At 39.8% G+C, this 25,436-nt stretch overlaps 1 protein-coding gene across 6 annotated transcripts; it reads right to left on the bottom strand.

The window, feature by feature from the left end:
- Positions 1 to 251: 251 nt before the first annotated feature.
- Nxf3 (nuclear RNA export factor 3) lies at positions 252 to 24,782 on the bottom strand. 6 transcript variants are annotated; one of them, XM_039099640.2, is made up of 22 exons: positions 24,580 to 24,782; positions 13,462 to 13,544; positions 10,256 to 10,325; positions 9,838 to 10,012; positions 9,498 to 9,651; positions 8,206 to 8,289; positions 7,994 to 8,098; positions 7,804 to 7,881; positions 7,624 to 7,693; positions 7,395 to 7,483; positions 6,816 to 6,925; positions 5,251 to 5,287; positions 4,725 to 4,793; positions 4,599 to 4,654; positions 4,344 to 4,451; positions 4,162 to 4,220; positions 3,812 to 3,927; positions 3,671 to 3,713; positions 3,046 to 3,115; positions 2,201 to 2,374; positions 1,564 to 1,624; positions 252 to 1,455 (listed from the first exon to the last, which is right to left on the bottom strand). In XM_039099640.2, exons 4-22 carry the CDS (start codon positions 9,975 to 9,977, stop codon positions 1,402 to 1,404), a joined length of 1,677 nt encoding a protein of 558 aa, XP_038955568.1. In that variant the 5' UTR covers positions 9,978 to 10,012; positions 10,256 to 10,325; positions 13,462 to 13,544; positions 24,580 to 24,782; the 3' UTR covers positions 252 to 1,401. The 6 variants fall into 6 exon arrangements, with proteins under 6 accessions (XP_038955568.1, XP_038955567.1, XP_008771633.1 ...); XM_039099639.2 differs by having other exon boundaries at positions 13,462 to 13,547; XM_008773411.4 differs by lacking the exon at positions 10,256 to 10,325.
- Between the last annotated feature and the right edge of the window lie 654 nt (positions 24,783 to 25,436).

Raw genomic sequence — 25,436 nt, forward strand, 5'->3', positions numbered from 1 at the left:
GTAATGGGGGGAGGATGGGGAGGGTAACACCATAAAGAAGGGGTAGGGGAGGGCTTAGGGGGATGTTGGCCCGGAAACCGGGAAAGGGAATAACATTCGAAATGTAAATAAGAAATACTCAAGTTAATAAAAAAGAAGAAAAAAAAAGAAATACCCAAGTTAATAAAGATGGAGGGAAAAAAAGTTTTAGACAACTAAAGGCATCCAAATAAATATATACAGTTATGTGTACATACATAGAAACACATGTGTTCCCTTAAAATAATAACCTTTATTTTCCTTTTCTAAATTATCTCAATATTTATGACTTTTGTTTATTTTAGTGGTTGAACAGATTTTCCTACGTTTCCTGCATATTATTGCATTCAATATAAGTACAAAGTCAGTAACAGTTTCCTTACTCTCATTTTCTCATACCAAAGATTGTTATAGTAAGACAATCACATATAAGGGGATGGTTTTTCTTCATAGGCTTTTATGTGCTCTTTAATGATATTTCCTACCGATTATGCTGTTTTTAATTTTGAATAAATGTGTATGGCTAAAAAAAGAATATTATCTATATGAAATAGTCGATTAATACTTTAGGCACTCAGAACTCAGTTCGAACAAGTGTAGAGAGGATGATCAACCTATGAAACTATACAGGCTTCAGGAGCAGAACTGTACCCTCTGGTTGAGTCTAGAACTTCAGTATGTGTAGCAGTACTACCTTGGAGGTCCTCATTCCCATAATATGCTCTTTCTCCAGTGGACTTTGAATGGATTTAACATAACCAGAAACATCAATAGTATCTTCGTAGCATGTTACAATTATTGCAATCTTACAGCAACTGAGATTGCCTCCACTGGGCCTGCACAAGACCAGGCCTCTCATTAGTCAACCACAAAGTGAGGGTTCTAGCTCTGTCTGCTAAACTATTGGCTACAGAAGAATTCTAGGGGAAAGACAGTCACTGTCTTTAACTATGTGCCCACAGGTACCTCGATGGATAGTTCCAAACACATAGTTACATAGTCGGCCCTGTTTTGCTGGGTGGTCCCAATACAAATCAAAATACATTAATACGAGACAAGGGCTTATAGGGAAGTTGGAACATGAGCAGAAGTAGGAAGAAGATGTGACAGGGTGAGGGGTGAGAGGAACCAGAATATATTATACAAATACTAAATGCTCAACAAAATTAATAAAACTTATAATAAAAGAAAATATAAGAAGCATGAATCCTCAATGAGTGCTTGCTCTAAAAGATAGGCTTTGGCTTCTAGGGTGAAACTAGATACCCCAGTTTGTTTACATGGAAATTTACACTACTCCTCCATAGTCTAGCAGGGATTTTTGATATAAATAAATAGAAATAAGATGGTGACTCTCAGGAATTTCTTCTTGGTGTGTTGTTCTTAGGATCTTGGACTTGTATGGGTGGTCTTGTCCTCTGGGACCGTGTCCTTTACCTGGAGAAGGTAAAGAAAACAATTGTGAGATGAGCAGATATCAGAACACTAGCACCATTTCCTGGCCACCTGGCCTTTTCTCACTTGACTGGAATTTGCAAATGTCACCTTGAGCAAAGCAAAGCTTTGTATGGCTTTGTTGTAATTCCACTGGTCATCATGAAGGCATCTGCGATAGAAGATGAACAGGGATCATCCAACAAGAAAAGATAACACTGACAACAAACACAAAGGCATTTCCTGATCTATGTGACAGAAACACAGCTCTACACCTATTCCAAGGAATTGCGAAAAATGAACCTTCTGCTATAATATGAGCAAATTCCTGAAAATACAAATGTCACCTATTAAATGAACAGGGTCTGTAGATTTTTAGGGAATGATGAAATAACTATTTTAAATGGTTACTTAGCTTACTGTCTACTGAGAAGTAACTGTTCAGTAAGAAAGTAAATGAAATAAAATACAGAAGTGAAGGGCTGGAGAGATGGCTCAGTGATTAAGTGTACTGACTGCTCTTCCAGAGGTCATGAGTTCAATTCCCAGCAACCACATGGTGGCTCACAACCATCTGTAATGAGATCCGGTGCCCTCTTCTGGCCTGCAGTCACATATGCAGGCAGAATGCTGTACATAAAATAAATAAATCTTAAAAAAAAAATACAGAAGTGAAGCCTGTATGTTCCCATAACTCACTCTCCTACCTCAACCTCACATCACTTTACCATGTACACACAATACTCACTTTTGAGACCTCTCAACATTCACGCCAGACTGGGAACAGAATGTTGGCATCATCTGCTGTTGATCTTGAGAGAGGGAAGGCAAACGGCTGGAGGAGCATGTGTCCACAGCGTTGGAGGCACTGGGAAACCCATAGACATTCCTCACAGACAGCTTGTCATTGATGATACAAAGGCTAGAGGAAAAACATTCCCTGAGATTGATGGAAGAACAGACAAAACTGTTCTTCCCAACAACTGTCATGCTGTCATTCTTCAACAACCAATGTTTCCAATATCCCTGGTTATCTATAATAACCCCAGAGAGTAAGTGCACTGTTGCAGACTGTCTATATTACTAGAATGACAGGTTCAGCTTTAATTAAAGAATGGTTTATCCTGGTGGTGGTGGCCCACACCTTTAATCCCAGCATTCAGGAGGTCAAGGCAGGCAGATCTCTGAGTTCAAGGCCAGCCTGGTTTACATAGGAGTTCCAGGACAGCCAGGGTTGCACAGAGAAACCCTGTCTCAGAAAACCAGAGGTGGGGCAGAGGAGAAAGTGAAAATGGTTTTATGTTCTCATCTTGCCTTTTATCAACTAAAAAGAGTGGACAGTATAAACAACATCTTTAGGAAACAGCTATAAATGGGCAATGTGACTTAAACAAATTAGAAAAAAAGTGAGTACTATAGCAAGAAAGAGCCTGCTGGTCTGACCCCAAAGTTAACACTACATTGGCCTTACTCCTTGAATCTACCTGTTGACCTTCCACAATATAAGTAATACCCCCAAGAACTGCACCACCACATTCTCATATTGATGGCCCCATGCTGGGGTGAGAGTGCCCATTCACAACCAGCACTTACTCTGAATTGTCCCAGGTAGCAACGAAGATCCGAGTGAAGGCATGAAAACACCCTTGAGAGCTGCCCTCCACTTTGAGAACAAGGAAAGACAAAGCATCCTTATTATAGTTACACCTGCTTTGCACCCTGGCAAAACATCCCTCACTCAGGGCCCTATGCTGCAAGGGCCCAGGACCACTCAACTATTGGCTTGGAGTCAGGGGTCTGTGGTGGAAATGGGGGTGGGGGCAACAAGTGGCATCATCCACTCATATCGATGGATCCCCTGCCACATTCTGGACCCTGTGAAAAATAACGTCCAATGTTCACTTGGGCTCTGATTCACATCTGTCTGGGGTGGGGAGTAAATAGCACCATTTGCAAAGGGGGAAATGCAGAGCCTAAGCAACTGGCCCAAAGTCACAGAGTGAGGATCTGGAATGAGAGCCAACCAATCCTGCAACCCATGTGCTCTCCCTCACCCAGGAGCTGTGCAGCAGACAGGCACAGTCAGACCAGGATGGTCTGCAGGCAGCAGAACAGAAGGGAGGGCACACAGTGAGAGGAGCTGGGGAAATTCTCAGAGATACAAGTCCAGGTCAGGAAGCAACTAGGGATCTGGAGACGGGATTCTACCAGCACTCACCTTCCTTGAACAACCCACTAACAGAGAAGCAGAGAGTTTTTTCCTGAAAGGGAAGAAGCACAGAGGGACTCAGGGTCCTGCCTAACTCACTGCCAGCTTTCTGAGTAAGCGGTGTGCCCTATGGAAGCAGTAGGTGCTTACTGTTTGGAAACATATGTCCACCGAGAAGGAGGTCAAGTCATGTTGAGTTTTGGGCAATGCACGAAGGAAGTGAATAATGTCACATTTCTTGTGCTTTAGCAGCTGCTTCCGCATATCTGTAAAGAAGGAAACAGAAAGATTTGTGTCCTTGGAGTTGCAATGCTTTGCACATACAGCATTCCCAAGTTAGAGACATACACTAAAGGGTCCAGGAACAGACAGATAGATTGAAGTCAAGAAAATGTGGCCGGAATAGGGAGGGCAAAAACAGGAACCTTAACCTCCAGCATCTGTGATTGTGCCTTCTATCCCCCCTTTATCCTGCCCAATCTTGCCCACCACACACTTACAAGGATCCTTGAGAACCTTCATACTTCTGCTATACTTGACGTACTCACACACGCTGCTCCTAGAAGAAAAGGAGGAAACAGTTGTGGTGGTCCAGTGTGATGGTTCCAAGGGATTTCCTGTATCTGCTGGAGAACAGAGTGCTGTGATTTGGGTCACAGTTTGAGCTGAAAGTGCGACTCACGCGGATAAGTCCATGGTACTGAAAGGGACGGTCAATGAGAAGCAAGCATCAGCGTGGTAAGCATTGAGGAGTCCCTCCCGATCTCCATTGTCATAGATGAAGTAATATCTTTTGGGAAAATGACAGAGTGGGATAATCTCATTGGTTTGGGTCCAGAATAAGATTTCATAGTTTTATCAACTGAAGCTATAATCTTATACCCACCCCTCCCCCACCCCCATTGTTCCCTTTTGTCAGAGTCCCAGAGGTACTTACTGCTGCAGGAACTGTAGGACCAGTGTCTTTATGGACTCAGATTCAAAAAAACTTCTCTGAAATAAAAGTGAATGAGATGTAGGTGTTCACCCATTCTTACACACAAATTTAAACCTATCTCCTCACCTTGTACGTTGATATGGTCTTTTGATCTTCAGGGCCACAGAGAGCTGGTTTACATGACTCCTGTCCATCCTGTGGGAGGCAAGAGAATCAATGAACAGCTGGAAGGTGATGTTGGATGATGAAAGAAAGGGACGGGTTTACAAGAGCCTTAGGAACATCATTGGAGCTCTTACTCCTCTCTTTGTTCTTCACTTCTCTGCTCTCTTCCCCTCTGTCCCTGTGCCTTCTCTCCCCATCTCCCCCTTCCCTTCAAGTGCTCATGGCCAGCCTTTCCTCTCCTCACCTCTTCTTTTTTCATTAAACCTCTCCACGTGGGGAAAAATAAGGAATGTCACTGGAAGTAGTGCAGTTGGCATGGCTTGCCTTTGGCAAGTTCCTCTATGAATCTGAATCTCCTCACCCTATCTCTTTGAGGCTTAATGCACAGCTTCAGAAAGATTAACTTGAGCAAGACCTATTAGCTGTAAAAGATTGGCTACAGTGTCAGTCCCAGTTACAGAAATCAATAATCAAAGAACACACTTACCAGGCTTAGTAACTTGGGAAACAATTCCAGAATTGAACTACCAAAAAAAAGTAGCCTTATTAAGAATTATGCAGTAATATGTGTATACAAGCATTACATAGTATCCCATTAATATAGGAGTTAGATGGCATGTTTGGTTCACTCATCTATTGACATAAATATAGGAACACTGTGAAAATCATACAAATATAATTGAAAGTAAAAATCCCCTCTTTGTGGAATGACCTACAAGAAAGAGGCTTGTCTTTCCCTCTGCACTCCCCTCTCCTTATGTTGTTGGGTGGCTCCTAACTGCTCTGGTTCCTTTATCCAGGATCACATCACAAGAAGCCACATTGGAGGAGCCGGAGTCAAAGGACTCTTGCCCCCTCCTTAGAGTCCCCACAAGAGGAAGATTTGCAGTGAGCAAGATGTGGGATGGGAGCCCAGGACCCCTTGGTGACCACCATTGTAGAGATCTGGGCCAGGCAGGGATATAGCATGGCTCAGGACTCAGTAATTGAAGTGAGGGAGATGGTGCTGGAAAGGGAATGAAAGTAGATGACGGATATGTCAGGAAAACCCAAGAGAGTGGAGGCGAAGGACAAAAATGAAGCCACACAACAAGAATGAGAGATGACAGTACTCTCTACCTTTCTCAGTGCCAGCAGCGGGATATGACCTACATGATGAGGCTCAGGCATAAGCTTTCTATCAGGTAGTGCATCTTTGGGGCCACTCCTGCAAATCTGAATCTAACATCTGATTCTGGGAAATGACCAACAGGCAGTTCCCCATTCAGACATAGACTGCAGTTAAAAGGGCTCCTTTGCAGCAGTCTGCTCCTTCATTTGCCCTAGGATGCTCCAGGGACCCAAAGCAAGAGAAAAGGCAAGACTTTACAGTATTGGGTACCATTGTATGCTGGACTTACTCTAGAAACAATGAAGGAGTTTGAGAGACAAAAACATTCCCCAGATGCAGGTGTCTCTTATGGTCACTATGTTCTCTCCTGGAGGTCCCTTTCTATTTGTGCATGTCTGAGTTTCAGTTTAATCCAAGGAATCAATTCACTTCTCTCAGGCTATGCAGAGAACCTCTTTTACATTTGGTAGGATTGTGAGCAAGGTAGGTAGATAAAAAAGAAAGGAAGAATGGAGGCCTCTTGCTCCAGGAAGCCCTCTGCTCCCTGCCATTGGCCCACTTCTAGATCACCGATTCAGAGAACCCATGTTTCCCTCCAAGGAGAAATGAGCCCCCAACAGTAGCCCTGAGTAAGTAATGTTAGCATCATTCAGAACTCCTGGCCTCATCTAGCATAACAGAGCTTTTGGGACAACCTGGGACAGACAAAGGGACTCCATAGGAGTAAGAAAAGGGGAGCTCCAGTTAGGCTAGAGGAGGAATGCCATCTTTCTGGAATCACCTATGTGTTCAGACGTAGGAATCACACCCCTGATTAAATGAAACGATGGAGGGTCAGATGGAATGGAGGGCTGTAGGGACAGCTGAAGATATAGAGAGAGGGGAGAGTGAATCTGATCCCCCAAGAGAATCAGAACTAATCCTCTTGCAGATAAACTGACTTTATGTTACTGGACTTATCCGGCATGGTAGTACTCAGAGAGCTTTTGACTGCACATATCTCTTCTATGTCTGAGGCTTGTTCCTTGGCCATCTTTCCTTCAGAGTTTGCCTGTAATCATGAGAACAAATGCATGGATTAAGAGAAGTGAAGCAAAAGATGTCTAAGCCCTCAGCTCTTTCCCTTGCTCCATCACCAGTAAATCCACTTCCCTGCCTATTGTCAACACTCTGGTGATCACTTCTGTTCTCTCTCAGAGGAACTGTGGGAGGGGGGACTGAGTGGAAGGCAACAACTGGAATACAAATAAAATAATTTAAAATAAAAAAGAAAGATCTCAGCATTATGCCTTATCTCATTTTTGATAGAAATTCAGTTTGTCAATAGTAGGGGCCATTGCCATATAGTATCAAGCAAGCCAAACAGCTGATAGGATTTGCTGTAACTCTGATTCAAGGGCAAAAGCTATGACGGGGAAAATAAAGTTAAAGCTACTGCAGGGAATATCTGAGACCAATCTAACTACTAGCTAATCCCTCCAGTCTTACTCTTAAAAACAGCAACAAGGATAAACTATTACCTGGGTCACGTCCTCTTCAGAGATATTCAAGGAAGGAGTCATATACCTTCTAGGACTCAGTACCAAGTCAGTAGGATAGGTCGTCAAATCTTCAGGAGGCAAGAACAGGTAATCAGAAGACTGAGACAGTGCCAGCACCAACCCCTCCTGGATTTACAATTCCTACATTTCCATCTCAATGAGATTCTTCTTCTCTCATTTCCTCTAGACTCACTTCTACCATTCATACCTTGGTCAAAGGAGAGTCTCTGCCTATTAAGAATGCGCTGAGAAGTATCACACTGTTGGTTCATAGTCAGCTGCAGAATTACAGATGGAGTTATGTGACTCTGAGGCTGAAGTGATAAAAAAGACGGAGAAAGAGATAGGCCTGGCTGTGGGTATACAAGTGGCCTTCAGTTTACATTACCTTTTTTTGATCCATCTTTTCTGATTTCAGCTCTGTCACCGAGTGGGGTTCATCACAGGGGCTGATGAAGATTGATATCTGCAGTGAACCCATGAGAGTCCGTGTTAGCACTGAGAACCAAGAAGCCCCAGGATCATATAATGTATTGTCCCCTGGCTCACAACTTTTCAGTGATAGCCTTAACACATACCTTATTATCAGTCTCATCTCGAATCTTGTCACTGATAGCCTTCAGCATAAAGGCAATGTTGGGATCATCAACAAAAAAAGTGGCCTGCATTTTTTCATAGTGAAACTGCAAGGATAAGGGTGAGATAAATAGAATGTTCAGACAACTGTTATGGTTAACAGAGTCCCTCATCTGTCCTGTTTCCTCTTGTCCTCTGTTAGGTCCTCTCTTACCTGAACTGGAGTGAAAGGGATGCTGCACTGGCTCTGAATCAAATTCAGCATCCACTTCTTATCATATTTTATGCCAAAGGGAATCTAGGATCAAACATGAAAAAAGAATGGAAGAAGACATCAGCAAATTCCAATTGAAAATTTGACTTAATCAAACAATAGTGCTCATCCCAAAATACTCTATGAGTCTGTTTACAAAGAAATCTAAAAACAATGTAAACAAATCTATTGTGGTAGAAAACTATAAGGAGTTGCTTAAATGACATGGGGCAGAGAGGAAAGAATAAAATACTCAAGTTAATAAAGAAAAAACGGGAAAAAAGTGAACAATTATAAAAGGAGACATGAATGCTCGATGTGTTTGATAGGCATGTTGACTGGGATAATGGTTTCATAGACGGCCTGCCAAGTATTAAGTTATATACTTTTTTGGACTCTCTTTTTAAATGTATTTCTTTTATTTTGTGCACATTAGTGCACTGTCACTCTCTTCAGGCACACCAGAAGAGGACATCGGATTCCATTAAGGATGGTTGTGAGCCACCATGTGGCTGCTGGGGATTGAACTCAGGACCTCTGGAAGAGCAGTCAGTGCTCTTAACCGCTGAGCCATCTCTCCAGCCCACAAATTATATACTTTAAATGCATGTGGTTTACTATCTGTAAATTTTCCTTTTAGAAAGACATAAAAATAAGAAGACCCAAGCATATTTTTTCAAGCTTTAAAGCAATATCTAAAGATTGGACAAATTTCATTATTTCTTTTACATTACTTCTTGATTCCCAAATTGCCTTTCCTTTCATTTGGGTGGTTTCCTTTGATAATTCAGATATTTAAATCCACTTTCTTTTAAAATCTGAATGAATTCATTTACTTTGCATTATTTCCCTGATTTTTGAAATTATAAACATAATTTCATTTAAAAGGCCATAATAAAAGACCTTACCTGCAGCAGACCTAGCTTTTTTCTTTAACAAGAACCCCAAAGACACAGTAACAACAGCTTCTCCCAATACATACAATTTTAGCAAAACAGCCTTCTAATATAGAGTTATTATATCTCCTTAGCATTTATTTCTTTCTTTGCTTATACACAACCTCCTGCCTTCTCTCTATAGTTACCCTAATCTCTTTATATTCCTTCTGATTCCTCCCTTGTTTGATGTAGCATGTAGGCTCCTTTGTCAACTCCTATGCACCCAGAAGAGCACCTAATGACTCTACACACGTTAAACACAACTCCTCTTGATCCTTCTTTTAAATATTAGATACATTTTACTGGGGCACTTACTGTGACCTTGAACCAGTTCTCTGAAGTGTCATCTTGTTTGTCTCTCTCCATTTTTCTCTCTGGAGGTTTTGCGCCCTCCTCCATATTAACATTCATTTGGTCCCATTTATGTAAATTGATTCTTTGATGATGGGACAGAATGCCATATGGAGTGCTGTGAAAAATTAAGGGAAAAATAATCCAAATACACTTAGAGATCCTCCAATAAACCATTTGCCCCACTTGTACCAGTGTTACCAAAAGGATGCTCAACCACTGGGAGATGTAAACAACATATTTAACCACAGTGTTATGGATTTCACTGACTGGTATATTTCAGCCATTCTGACTGGTCACTTACTATCTTCTTCGAGTATACATGGGAGCATTACTCATTGCTAGCTCTTCATCTTGCTGGTGATAAAATGAAGTACGCATCGTGTCACTGATGTACTCAGTCGAGTTGAGAAATCTCCGTCGGAAAATACGTCGGCATCTCATTCTTCTTCGGAAGGGGTTAGTTTCAGACCTGGACTCTTAAATTAAAATCAATACATCAAGGAACAATTTAAAAAAAATGATTGCAGAAAAATATAATGGCTAATGAAGGTTATAACCCACCCCCCAAAAAAATCTGTGAGCAGTGTAAAAAACATCAAAATATTTCACAGTGCTTCCACTCCTTGGAAGATGAGAGAGAGAGAGGGAACACTCACAGCGAAGGAGAAAACACAGTGGTAAAAGTTTGGGTTGAATAATTGGTCTGTGATGTTACTAACCATCTTGCCCTTCTCACGCTGAGTGATCTGAGACAAATTATGTTTCATTCCTCAATCTTCACTCTCTCTTCTGTTTGAAGAATAGTAAAAAAAAAAAATATGTTGGAAGTTGTTTTTATGGTTCAAAGATCAAAGGCAAACTCCCTGCCTGAAAGAAGAACTAGACAAGAGATAACATGAAGCAGAACAAAAACATACAGGTTGTATCTTGCTCATATATTATCCTGAAGACTAGAAAAAGAGAAGAGAAAAAATTAAAGGAAATATGCTAAGTATATTTAACAGATCTTAGTTGAGAAGTTTGCAAATTAAAAAAAACATCAAGCTCAAATAAAACTATTAACAGAAGAGAAGTGTGCATTGATTAAAAAAAAAAGAGAGAGAGAGAGATGGCTCAGCACTTTAGAGGACTTGCTACTATTGTGTTGAACAGGAGTTCGGTTCCCAGCACACACATGGTGGTTTGACACCATCTGTAATTCCAGTTTCAGAGGATCCAATGTCTTCTCCTGACTGCCTCAGCCACCAAGCACACACATGGCACACAATCATACATGAAAGCAAAACACTTGGAACATAAAATAAATCTTCAAATTTTTAAACTAAAACAGAAAACAGGCTGGGGAGATAGCTCAGAGATAGTAAAGGGCTTGCCACCTATCCTGACAGCTGGAGTTCAATTCTCTAGACCCACACTGTGGGGGAAGGGAACTGTGTTCCTTAAATTGTCCTGTGACTTCCAAACATGCACCCACATACATACAGTCAGTGAATGAATGAATATTTAAAATAAAACATCCCTTTGGGGTCTGAAAGCACACACATAATACCAGGCCCTAGAAGACAGAAAAAAGGTTGGCACATGTTCAAGGTCAACTGCTCTACATACTATCATCTGTGCGGTAAAGGAAAGTCAATAGCACTGATGAATTTGTAGGCAAATCTAAGTACTTATTATATAATACAATAACTTTTCTGGGACATATATGTGTATCTTGGATCTATATTATAATGAAGACAAGAAAAAGAGATGGGAAAATAGTAAAGGGGATGTGGTAAGCATATCTCACATATAATGAAAATGCCATGTCAAATCAGGTGAGGGTAAATATAACGATAATGTTGTAATATTTATATATTGTCTGAGGGCATGCAAAAAAATAATGTATTTGGACCAAATTATACCTATGATTTAATCAAAAGTAGGCTAATGATTCAAAATTGAAGGCAGAAAAGGTCTGATTACATAAAAAAAAATTCCATCAGCTACATATGGTAGAACATCTCTGAAATTCACCATGTGGGAGACTGAGGCAGGAGAATGAGGATGCAAGCCCAGCTTTAGCTACTGAGGAAGTTCAAGGCCAGCCTGGCTTACATAGTGAGATTCCATCTGAGAGCAAAGGAAGGATTCTGTCAAATGATCTTTTAAATACATAAATTTAATTATAAATACTTTTTTAAAAAAGGCAAAATATTCTCAATTACATATGGACACTTAAAAATTGAACTCATGGAAATAGAGAGTATGATGTGGTGACCACAGATTGGAAGCTGGAGAGGGGGAGATGAATGAAGAATAATCTATGTGTATAAGATAGGCTATCCATTAAGATAGCAGGGATAAGTTCTAACATTATTTTCTTAAGATTTGTGTGTTTACACGCACACATAATGAATTTGTGTATATCTGTCTGTCTATGTGAGTCTATGCACACATGTGTGTGGAGGCATTTCCATGCATGTACAGAGGACTGAAAGGAGCATCAGGTCTCTCAGAGTCAGAGTTACAATTGCCTGCAGGAAGCCTTTCTTGCTACATGACTGTTAAGACTGAAACGCCATTTCCCATATTATTCTGCAAGTGTTTTTCGTGACTGAGCCATCTCTCCATTTCTAGCACTCTGCTACACAATAAAGTAGTAATATTCAACAATAATTATATATATGCATTGAAAATATTTATAAAATAACAAAATAGATATCATTTTTGTACTATGCAACTACAGGTTTGTACTGGAAAAAGAAAAAGCACATTTTAAAGAAAGAAATTCTATGGGCTAGGAGTGTATTTTCTCCCTCACATGCATAAGGCTCTAGGTTCCATGGCCAGCACTGCACAGACTAGGGGTGATGGTATTTTTTTGTAACTCCAGCATTCAGGAGGTAAAGGCAGAAAGTCACAAGTTCAAGGTCATCCTTGCCTACCCAAGTTCAAGATCAGATGAGGCTACAAGAAACACTGTCTCAAACAGGAGCAGAAGGGGAGAGGGATGAAACAGTAGAGGAAAGGATGTTTCAGTGATAAAAATTTCAATTAGCAAGAAGAGAGTTTTCAAATCTGTATTTGCATGCATGTCTTAATATAAAGAAAGAAGACTGACTGGAGGAAAAAATAAGTGGACAAATAAATAACAGATAAATCTATCAGACAATAGTTCATTTGCAGGAGGAATATTTAAACAATATGAAAAACAAAGCAGGCACAGTATCACATGCCTGTAGTCCTAAATACTTGGGGGGGGGGGAGGCGTGTAAAGCAAAAGGATCACTTTAGTCCAGGAATTCAAGAACATCCTGAGATGTCATTTACATACATATGCATATATATAATATGATTTTATATTTGTACATAAATATATAACAAATGGGCTTAACTGAGGTGAAAACCTACACACAAGTAAAACATTTCAGAACAGTTCACATGACAGGCCATAAAGCAAGTACTTCTATAAGGATAATGCAGTGTTCCGAATGATTCAACTGGATTCAATGTTAATGTTTGCTTCCCTGTCCCTCTTCTAATACTAGTATGAATCCAAAGAATATTAATTTCCACCAAACCAAACTTTAGGTCATATTTTCTATTTCTCAGATCCTAGGCCTGAAATGATCCAAAGCTTAATCAAATCTTTCTTTTCAACTGGAGGTGGGGGAGAGGGATAAGAGGGGGGGTGGCACCTCATTTCAGTTAGAGCCACAATAACGGAGGCTTTCCATGGGGGAGGAGGGAAACACGACAATCTCCTCAATACTCATTTGATCTTTGTCTTCTGGAGAGGGGAAATTACACAGCTTAGGGAGTCCTGCCACCCCGACTCCACACTGTTCCTGCCTAAAGAGGTCACCTAAGTGACATATAAGAGAAAGGTCAGCATCACTTCCGCCCCAACTTCTGGGCAAACACATCATGCTCAGCAACTCACCCATGGTAGGTCCTGAAGTACCTTGTCACAAATGTTCTTATTGTGTTCTTCTGTGTGGTCTAGAGCTGAAAAACTGAAGAGAGCTGCTGAGAAAGAAGACAGCAGGCTTCAAACAACCGTTACAAGATGGAAACCCTTTCCGGAAGTTTCATCCCATTGAGCATAGGGAGGAGGACCTCGGAAGGTGGGCAGAGTAGACCAACTTCCTGTTTTTACTGCCTCCTAAAGTTTCTACCAGCGAAGCACCCAGGGAGCTCTTTCACAATGAACCACTGCTATACCAGAAGCCAACTAGAGTCTAAAGCCTTGAAACTCTGGTACTTGTTGCTACAAATGCACGGAACTTTGCATTCCGTGATCTGTTTTGGCTACATTACACTGTGTTCTTTATTCTTTGAGAGCTCTGAGTGCCCACTATGAACCAGGCACTGTACTTCTGTTCTACATCAGATCTACTTACTCTCCCCTCCCCAACTCCTCAAGAAATTATCTGATCTTAGAATCACCAGCTGATTGAAGTTGTGGAGGCTTAATGGGGTACAAGTTATGTCTGGAGATATTCACCTGTTACCTTGGGAAAGAGAGTAGAACAGAACCGTGGCAAAGGGTGAGCCCCTCATGTCCGGTTTGAGTAGAGTCAAGTAACACCCTTTGTTTTCTTAAGTTAGAACAAAGTACCCAAATGTTCTGAAAAGTGTCATATGGTTGGAACTTACATTCAGTTTATTCCAGAGACAGAGACCGGAAAGGAGAGAGAGATGAAAAGAGGAAAAGCCGGAAATAAAGGAACTGGCAAAGTTTATTGAATCGTTCTGATGTTTTAGTGAGACTAGAGAGAAAGTTGTCACTGTGGAGAAATGTCTCGATTATAGACAGGAATGAAGTTTCAAACCTGTCAGGCCTCTTTCCAAGAAGGTGGGGGGAAGAAAAGGGATCTAGATTCTAGTATAATCACAGACTTTCTCGAAATTCTTCTCAAACTTTTTGGCAATTCAGTTTTTGTCTGCATGGTCTGTGAGATGAAGTCTGGCCACTGAATGAACTGAACAGATGCTCTCTACCTCTCTCTGTTTCTTTCTGTGTTTATGTCTCACTCTCTCTGTCTCTGTCTCTCTTCTCTGTCTCTCTTCTCTGTTTCTCTCTGTGTGTGTGTGTGTGTGTGTGTGTGTGTGTGTGTGTGTGTGTGTGTGTGTGTGTACACATCTAGGTGAAGACAATATAATATAGGAAAAACACATAGCTACAAAAATAAATTGCCAAATCAAGAATTTATTTTTTTATACAACAGTATATGGCCAGTTTTCTATTTGTGTGTATATGTATGTGGGAGAGAATGAGAGTTGGAGTGAGAGCAAGGACATGTGCATGTGAAGGTCATAGGACAACTTAAAGGAGGCCGTTCTCTCCCTCTGCTGTGTTGGCTCAGGGGATCAAATTCTGGTCTTCAGTCTTGGCATCAGGCAGCTCAATCTAGTTAGCTATCTCAGCAAGCTTCGTGTAAATCTTTTTATAAACTGGAAAATTCTATGGCTTCAGATGTGCAATAATATTAAGATGTGAGGCCATCGAAAGGTGACTAAGCCACAGAACCTCTGGACTTAGGGGTTGGATTATCACCTCCATGAAAAGCTTTTAAGGAGCATGTCTATATTGTCACCACTTCAGTCTTATGATGATGTGATAGGTTTTTCTTTAAAGCAGAGAGAGGACCACTTCCACATACTATTATCATGCTGCTATCATAGGTTTGAACTCACTGTCCTCCACAACCATAAGCAGTATTTGTGTTTATGAATTATCAGCTTTTAAGATATTCCATTATAGAAGCCCAATTACACTAGAATAGTAAATATATGTGAACTTTTTTACACTTTATTTCATACATCTCTAGTTAAAATATAATTACATCACTTTCCCCTTCCCTTTCTTTCTTCTGACCCCTAAGTCTACTCCCTACAACTCTTTCCATGCTCCTCCTCATTCATAATACTCTCATATTAATAACTTTTAACTTTTTCATCACTGATTACTATTGGTACACACACAGACATATATATGTGTCTACAAATATATAACTATGGCCTGCAAAAGCCATTTTTATTGTGTATATGGTATAAAGGCTGATCACTTCATATTGGATAAGCAATTAGTAGGCTCAACTGTAGAGAAGCTAACTCCTTCTCTTAGAAGGTATCAGTTGCCTATAGATCCTTGTCCAGGTATGTGATTCCATGAGATTTCCCTAGCATGTTTATTGATAATTCCATTCTTCAGGTCTTGTTTACACAGCCATTTCTAGGAAATGTAGGCTCATAACAGACTTCCAGCTACTTTGACTCTTACAACTGAACTGCCCAAAATAACTTTGTTTTGTTCTAGTTTTAGCTAACTTCACCTAACTGCTCCTAAGCCCCTGCTGAGCACATCTTGTTGAACACATATAGCTTTCTGGACTCCATTGTTTTTCAACATCAAAATAATTGTTTTCAACCAACTTAGTTGAACCTTTGAGGCTTTTGATGCCTTGATTGCCTTTAGTATGATATAAATGTGGTTTGAGGTTTTAAAAACCCTACCCTGCCTTTCTTTGGGCAGAGAGTTCTTTGTGACTTCTCGGTCACTGGCTTCAATAAAGGACTCAAACATGGTCTTATACTGATGGCAGTCTGTAGCTTTCCTTCATGGCCTGTAACACAAACTCACATCCACCTTTTTACTGATGTTCCCTGAGCCATAAGTGCAGGAGCTGTGATGTAAATGCATCTACTGGGGCTGGGCTCACCATGATTTGATGGTCTCTACATTGTATCCAGTTGTTCTATGACTGTCTCATCCTAAAATATATATGGAACCAGAAAAGAAAACTGAATAGCCAAAGCTATCCTGAACAAAAAGACTATGGGAAGAAATGCGATTCCAGAATTTAAGAGATATTACATAGCTATAGTGATAAAAATTAATATGGCACTGGTGCAAAAAAAGACAAGTAGAACAATGGAACAAACTATAAGACCCATACATGAGTAGTTGTAACTACAGCCGTCTGATGTTTAACAGAGGCAATAAAATATATACTTGGAGAAAAGACATCATCAACAAATGGTGCAGGGAAAACAGGATTTCTACATGCAAAAAAATGAAATTAGACCTATGTCTGTCACCCTTTACAGAGAAGTAGATAGAAGTGGATCAAATACCTCATTTTGAAATCTGAAATACTAAAACTGCTAGAAGAACACATAGGCAGTACCATACAAGATATATGTGTAGAAACAGCCTTTCTAAACAGGACTCCATTAGCCATGGAATTAAGGCCAACAACTGATAAACGGAACCTTATAAAATCAAAAAGCTTCTGCAGGGCTAAAAAAAAAAAAACAACAACAACAACAATTGGTCATGTGAAGAAGAAACCCCGAGAATGGGAAAGAATCTTGCCGGCTATATACTGGACAGAGTATTAATATTCAGAATATATAAAGAACTCAAAAAAGCAAAGAGTCTAGAAGACAAATGACAAAATTGAATAACGGATGGGCGATATAAACAAAGAGTTCACTAGAAGAAGTAAAATGGCTTGTTAATACGCCAAAAAGCCTTCATCATCCTTAGCAATAAGGGAAATAGAAAAATTTTTTTTAAAAAATTGAGATTTCATTTTAACAGAAATAGCTAAGAATAGTTAAGAGCAGCAAAAAAAATGACAACAAATGAGTTTGTGGGGAAGGGAAACCTTCATTTACTGTTCATCGGAATGTAAATTTGTGTAGCCACTCTACATATCAATATGAAGAACCCCCCCCCCAAAAAACTAAAAATAATTCTACCACATGAACCAGCTAAGTCCTTGGTATATGTGCAAAGTACTCAACATCCCACCCCATAGATATTTTTTAGCCATGTTCATTGATGCCCTATTCACAATAGCTAAGAGACACAATTAGCCTAAATGCACTGCAGCAGATGAGTGGACAGTGAAAATGTACAAGTACATTTAAAAAGCCTTGCCCTACCTTTGAGCAGAGAGTTGTTTTGTAGCAAGAGCCTGCTCTTGGTCACTAGCTTAAATAAAGGACTCAGACTTGCTAAATAAAGAACACACACACAGACACACACAGACACACAGACACACAGACACACAGACACACAGACACACACACACACACACACACACACACACACACACACACACCTCAGTTAGGGTTTCACGGCTGTAAGGAAGCGATATGACCCAGACAACTCTTATAAAAGAAAATAAACACTTAATTGAAGCTAGCTTACAGTTTCAGAGATTCAGTCCATTATCATCATGGTAGGAACTTGGCAGCATGCAGGCAGACATGGTGCTGGAGAAGACTAGAGTTTTAAATATTGATCCGAAGGCAGCAGAAGTGGACTGTCTTCCACAGCCAGCCAGAGGAGGTTCTGCCACACTACACAGAGCTTGAGCATAGGAGAGAGAGCTCAAAGCCTGCCTACACAGTGGCACACTTCCTCCAACAAGGCCACGCCTCCTCCAATAGGCCACACCTCCTAATAGTGCCAGTCCCTGTGGCCAAGCACTGAGACACATAAATCTATGGGGGCCAAACCTATTTACAGCACCACAATATATGATACATATATGCAAGAAATATGGTTCATCTGCAAAGAAAATGAAATCACAAAAATTTCCAGGTAACTGGATTGACCTAGGGAAGATTATGCTGAGTGATGTAACTGAGCCCCAGAAAGACAAATGTCTCATATCCACTCTCAACTATGATTTCCAGCTCTGTATCATTGAATGTGAATATAACATGGAGTAGCCACAGAAATGAAAAAGGATAAACGGACCATGGAAATGAGAGGGTAATATCAGGATACAGGTTATATGAAACAAGAAATGGAGGGAGCTCCAGATGAGGAAGGAATGGGAGGTCAGTACAGGAGAAGAAGGGAGTAGGGACAAATAACACCAAGGGGGTCTGATAAAGACTCACGGAAACTTATTGTTTTATGTTCACCTAAAATTGTAAATGTGTACACGTGCGCGCGCACCCGCACGCGCACGCACACACACACGCACACGCACACACACACACACACACACACACACACACACACTGAGGTAAGTTATTCTGAAGGGCTGACACAACTTCCCACAATAACCATAGACTAACAAAAACTCCAGTACCATGCATAAGAAATCCTTCAAATGGTTCAACAGGGAAATTCGAGTAATCCCCAAAATAATATAGATTGTGTCAACTTTCCTTCGTTTTTTCTGAGAGACTGAGGGTGGGCCCCTACTGCTCAACATACCACACACTTAGGAAACAGGACTCAGGTCATTTGACCTGTATTTAATATGAAAGCTCCCTTCCTGTGGTCTAGCTCCAATGGTACCAGAAAATACTATGCAAGGTGCCAAAGGACAGAAGCAGTTAATAGTCCTACCAGCCATGGGACCTATGAACCACAACAATGACCAGAATGATAAAATATGCATAAAGGCCCAATAAATGGTAGTCACATGTTGGGAGTACCTAGCAGGTGTTTAATTGGACTTAAGGCCCACTCGATTAGAGGGAAACCATGCCTGGTGCTAGACACCTGCCAACTTCCCACAGCTCGTGAGGTCATGGATCTTACAAGAGATTCGATTACCACCATTTTGCTAGAAAAGTATAATTCCTAAGTACATTCTGAATCTTATCCTTATTCCCACAGATAAGTGTAGTTACCACCACTCATTTTTAAAAAGCTTCTCTTTACAGGAAAAGGTAACATTTTTGTCAAATTGTTATATTCAAGTATTTCTTTCAAATTTTGCCTAATTGCAAAATACCAAGCAACTAAAAATGTGCACTTAGAGAGTGAAATTATTCCAGACCTACAATCTACAAAATCCTTACAACCTAGAAAATCGTGTCTATCAGTACCATTTTGCAGTAGTATGTATACTACAGTATAGTCTAAATGCGTGTTCCCCAAAGGTTTGTGTGGTAAAGCCTTAGGCATCAGGAAAACACTATTGGCAAGTGGTACAACCTTTAAGAAATAAGGCTTAATGGGAGGATCTTACATGATTAGGAATAATCCCCTTAAGGGCTTTTAGGATACCAGGACCTTCTCAATTTGCTGGCTGATGGTATGAACACATTTATCCAGTACAGGTTTCCCTCCACATCACCCAGCACTTGTGCCGGAGGTCCAAAGCAATAATCTGTCCTGTCGTAGTGTTGACCTTCAAACTTCTGAGCTAAAACTACCATTTAATCTTCATGTTTATTTTACAAGGGTTTTGTGACACTAACACAACTCTTTGATGTTTTCTTCTCTAAAAGATACTTGGAGAATGAAATGAAAAAAATTATTTACAGAGGACACAGTTTGGTATAACAAAGTCCATACAAAGTCTCTACAGGTAGAATAAAGACTTGAAAGTTTCTAACAGCTTACCTTATGGAAAGGAATATCTTCTAAAATATATTTCCAAAATATTTGTTTTTCTAAAGTTTGTTTTACTTTTGTGTGTGTGTGTGTGTGTGCGTGTGTGTGTCTGTGTGTGTGTGTGTGTGTGTGTGTGCAGCCAGAGGTATTGGATCAGTACTGAGCTGGATTAACAAATGATTGTGAACTGAATTATTTGAGTGTTGGGAACTGAACTCAGGTCCTCTGGAAGCGCAGTATGCATTCCCAACTGCTGAAGCATCTCTCCAGCCCCATAACATGTAACTTTTGATGTAATTTGCATAAAATGTTTCATTATGGATGAGGAAACATCCTGACATCTTAGGCAGGATGAGGTCATATCTCTTATGTGATCTTCATTGATTTTTTTTTATTTCAACATCATGTGGCAAATCCAAATAAGAGGAGGAATCATTCTGTGTGGGTAGAGATCCAGGGGTTTATACATCTTAAGCACGTCTCAAACGCATTTTAGAGAACCAAGACTAAAACCTGAAACTTGGAGATCAAAGCCTTTTATTATATTTTATTTCATTTCATTTCATTTTGTTACTACTTCAACTGCCCTTGTTTTTATTAGAGTAACCTTTTATAAACTTTGTTTATTGCCATAATGGGAATACCCACCCATACAGTCTAGACAATGTGGAAAGTATATGGAAGGAGGGAAGAATATTCAAATAACCAGCTACACCACAAACCACTAACAAACATAGCTAACCTTTTAAAAACTTTTAGATGTATAGTGTTTTTTTGTGTTTATGAATGTTTTGCCCACATGTATGTGTAGGTACATGCCTGGTCCCAGAGGAGGTCAGAAGAGGGCAACATATCTAACATTACAGATGGTTGTGAACCACCATGTGAGTGCTGGGAATTAAACTTTGGTCCTTTGCGAGAGCAACACTTGCTTTAAAACACTGAGCCATCTCTTTAGTCCTAAATATAGTTAACCTTTTAAGTTTTCCTTCTACCATTAAAAAATACAGCCTAGCTTCACTGTATGGTGACAATTGGGACAGTCTTAGTTTTCAGTTCTGTACTTTTAGACAAGTCACATAATTACTATTTTTACCGATGCAAAGTAACGTTTAATCACTATTGCAAAATATCTTTGGCAGCACCTAGCAAAAATAATTGTTTGTTAAATATGTATCTTCATAAAATGTAAAAACTTACCTTAATGTACAATTAAATTTTACATAAAATATTTTCATAGATAAATACAGAAATTAATATCAAATTGGGATATTTCCGTTCACCATCATGGTAAATTTAGAAAAATCCTTAAATCTAAATAATTTGGTTTTTTATTAAATTATATATTTATTTATATTTACACTCCAGATTTTATTCCCCTCAGGATGCACCTCCCGACTCTTCCACATCCCAGACCTCCTCCTCGCACTCCCCGGTCTCCACAAGGATGTCCCCACCCCACTTACCCCACCAGGCCTCTAACCTTCCTGAGGCCTCCAGTCTCTTGAGGGTTAGGTGCATCTTCTCTCACTGAGCCCAGACCCAGGAACCCTCTGCTGTATATGTGTTGGAGGCCTGATCTCAGCTGGTGTATGCTGCCTGGTTGGTGGTCCAATGTCTAAGAGATCTCAGGGTACAGGCTAATTGAGACTGCTGGTCCTCCTACAGGGTTGCCCTCCTCCTCAGCTTCCTCCAGCTTTTCCCTAATTCAACCAGAGAGGTCAGCAGCTTCTGTTGGCGATGGACAGAAATCCAATTTGAGTACTATTAACTATTTTCTTTAAATAAATATACCTAAAGGCAAAGTAATTCTTGTCCTCTTGCTGAGAAAATCCATTTCGGGAGTTGGGGAAATAAACAATTTGTCAAAAGGTCATAGTTAAAGGTATAGAGATAAATGTCATAATGGCAGAGAAATTAGCTTTTTACTAGAAAAAATATAAGTTCAGACTTTAGAATGCTGCGTATTAAAGCAAGGTGAGAAGTCAAAGGTTGAACACTTCTTTCATGACAACTTTTGCTGGTAAAATCCCAGGCATGCGCAGTAGTACTTTAGTAGTTTATGAGCAGCCACACTTCACTAACTCCACCTTTGAAGTTCTCAGCTTTAACTGACTGCCACAGTATAAAATCCTCCTGTTCTTTTCTTACATTAAAAACTGCTCTGGAGAGAAAGGGAAGTAATATTAGAGAAGGTGTTGGATTCCTTGTAACTTTAGTTACTGCTGTAAGTTGCCATGTGGGTGCTGGGAACAAACATGGATCCTCTGAAAGTGTTCTTACCTGCTGATTGATCTCTGCAGCCCCTGATTTGCTAGGGTAATATATTCTCTTAAGAGATGTTACTCTGGGGGGCTGGAGAGATGGCTCAGCGGTTAAGAGCACTGACTGCTCTTCCAGAGGTCCTGAGTTCAAATCCCAGCAACCACATGGTGGCTCACAACCATTTGTAATGGAATCTGATGCCCTCTTCCGGTGTGTCTGAAGATAGCTACAGTGTACTCATCTATAATAAATAAATAAATCTTTAAAAAAAAAAGAGATGTTACTCTGTAGCTCTTGTCTAGGACTTTATCCTATTTTGGTTTAGTTCTGCTTCCATAGCTTGTTGGAAAGTGTTTCCACCTCTGCAAGTTTTTGGTGACTGGAGCATTCGTGCAAATTCTGAGTTGTTTGGTAGACTTCAGCAATAAAGTTAGTCCTAGACTCTGAGTTTCTAACTGGTTCACACTTGGCCTAGCCTGCTCAGATTTTCTAGTTCTTCTTGTGCCTGCTCTTGCAGTTTGCTTACCGGGATTTGGCCATTTTGTGTAGGTTGTTCAATCTGGCACGTGGCTTCTCATAGCATCGTCGTACAACTCCTGCCATTTAGCATGCGACGTTTAGCCATGTCCCCTCGATTCACTTCTGAGTAATTTGGGACTTCTTTACTAAATTTGGCTGTGGGCTTGATTTTATTGTTGTTTGCCTCAATTTCTGGTTTCGTTTTCTTAGTCACTGTGAGTGCTCTAATCTCTTCTCCTGCCTTCTGCTAACACTTAACTCTGATCTTCATCCTGAGTTCCAACAAAGCTGGCTATTTTGATGCTGTCAGACCCACAGCAACTTGATATGAGGCAAGGTACAGGCTTTCTATAATTATCTCCTCCAACAGCACCAAAACAGGGCTACTCCACAAATGCCACAGGACTGCGGTAACGGTGAATATGCTAAGGCTTTTTAAACAAGATACAATGCAGAATTTACTTTAGAAAATATACTGCTTTGTTTGCCACACCAATTAGCCTAGTTTTATGATGCAAGGAATTTTTTTTAAGTAGGTGGTGGCAAATGTTCAATTTTACATATAGATTTCTCTTGATCTTCATTTCTATCTAGAAAAAAATTACCTTTTATCCTCATCGTGAGTAGTCCTCTAGTATCAATAAGATACACACACACACACACACACACACACACACACACACACACGGCTTGATTTCAACATTTGATCAAACCTCTTATATTATAACTTATTGCCTAAAACATTAAAAATGGTACTGTGACAAAATTTAAAAAAAAAAAAAAGAAATCTCCTCACTGAGGTAGCAGGATGTAAAGGTCAAACCACAGATTTTTCTTACTCTGCTATACAAACTAGTACTATGTTAATGAAAATGGGTCAAAAGTAAGACGGTACCTATTCAGGGAAGGTGCGGTGAGATGTATCATGCCAAATATTTGAAGAGAATGCAGAAATGCCAGCAGTAAGTAGTACTCCATGTCTAGTGTGAGCTGAACCCTTACCAAAGGGTTTTATTCACTTAAGTAAGTTTTCTAAGTCACTCAATCTAGAGAGTCTTTGCAAAAGCTGGGAAAATGTCTTTCTGTTCCACAGCATCCATTCCCACACAGACAGCACAAGTCCTCCATGACCTCAGCCAACAACAGGTCAACTGTCAAGACAGCAGCTTCGACTTTCCAAAAGATTCTGGGACTCTTGGATAAAACCACTGAAGCTTTTTTACACAATCAGCGAGTGACTGCTCTGTCACATTCTTCTTAATAGAATCACATCCATGGGGCTATCTGACATACTAAGTATACAAGGTATTAATTCACTGGGATACATTAGCCAGCTAAAATGTGTTTGACTTTCAAAAGTTACATTTAACAAATTTGAAAAAACAGTTTAAAAAAGATCTTATTTAACACTCTCCAAATTTAATTTTTAAGGTAATTTGTGGGAATTTCTGCAAGGAAACAATAAATGAGACCAATCATGTATTTTGTTCAGCTACAGCATTTTGACTTCAGATGCAATAAATTGATATTATTAGATTCATGGTGACTGTCAATAAATAATCCTTTAATATCTAATCTTTAGATATGTGGAAAAGTCTACAAAATTTACCTAGTACATATTTGATTCCATTTAGACTGTTCTAACCATTTTCTTTTGAGAAACCATCTTGACTTATGAGATTCTGAGGAAGGTGACTATAAACATCTAAAACCTTAGCGGCTTAGTCAATAAAAAAATGTTAACCCCATTGATACACAGAGAAACACACGTTACGAGATTAACCATAAAATCAAAATGCGATCAACAGCATTTATTTCCCTTTTGAGGAATTGAAGAGTTGATATCACATCAGAGACTTCAGAATTAACACGCAGACTGGAAGGACAGCTGCTACTTACCACACTGCTTCAAGCTTTTCCACATTCACGTTAAGCTCCCACTCCGATTGGTCTCGGTACACACACTCTGTGACACTTGACACGTAACATCAGTTTTAGTTTGCATGCATATTCGAGATTGGGCGACACCTGCAGCCACTGTACTTCAGTGTTTGTAAACTTGAGCATTCCCATGAAGAAATGAAATGCTAAGTGCTGCATGAGTGGTCAGAGAACTACATCACTTTGTTACAAAGTCTAATCCACTGTGGGAACACATCGGCTTTATTAAACTGATTAACAAGTTTCATTTGTTGAGATATAGTAACTCCGACTCCTCCTTCTCCTCCATAAAAAATGAGGGCAGATTTCCTATGAGGTTTGTATTTTAACTCAGTACTTATCCAAGCAAGTTTAAATTAAAAGTAACAAGAATGTTCACTTTGGAAAAAAAATACTGTTCTGGACACCTGTACAGGAGAATGTCACCAAATCCTAGTGTTCAGGATTGTTCTGGGTAAAGTAGATTAAGATTTGGTTCTCTCTCCATGACAGCAGAAACTAAAAATCTGTCCCATCTTGCACTCAGGTAAGCAAAAATGTTTCAAGACTTTTATCAATATTATTGATCTAGTCACCTGTAATGACTACTTTTACCTGGCTTCATCAAATTCTCTCACTAACCTGCTGATAATATTCATTGATAATACTAGCATTGAGAATTGGCTAGTAGTGTTCTGCAGAAATAAGCATTTCCAAACACCATCAACTTCAGCCATCCTGTAACCATGATTAAATGAAGAAAATGAAAACCAAAACAATGAAAATCAGAACTGACCATTTCTATCCTGGCTAATCTGAGTGACTCTTTTTTCATT

This window comes from Rattus norvegicus, chromosome X, assembly GCF_036323735.1.
Source record: "Rattus norvegicus strain BN/NHsdMcwi chromosome X, GRCr8, whole genome shotgun sequence".
In the NCBI taxonomy this organism is placed as follows: Eukaryota; Metazoa; Chordata; class Mammalia; order Rodentia; family Muridae; genus Rattus; species Rattus norvegicus.

Coding starts and splice junctions, on each gene's coding strand:
- Nxf3 (XM_008773411.4), bottom strand. Junction 9,652..9,837: donor ATGTATACTCGAAGAAGATA/GTAAGTGACCAG, acceptor AATTTTTCACAG/CACTCCATATGGCATTCTGT. Junction 6,926..7,394: donor CTGAAGAGGACGTGACCCAG/GTAATAGTTTAT, acceptor TCATGATTACAG/GCAAACTCTGAAGGAAAGAT.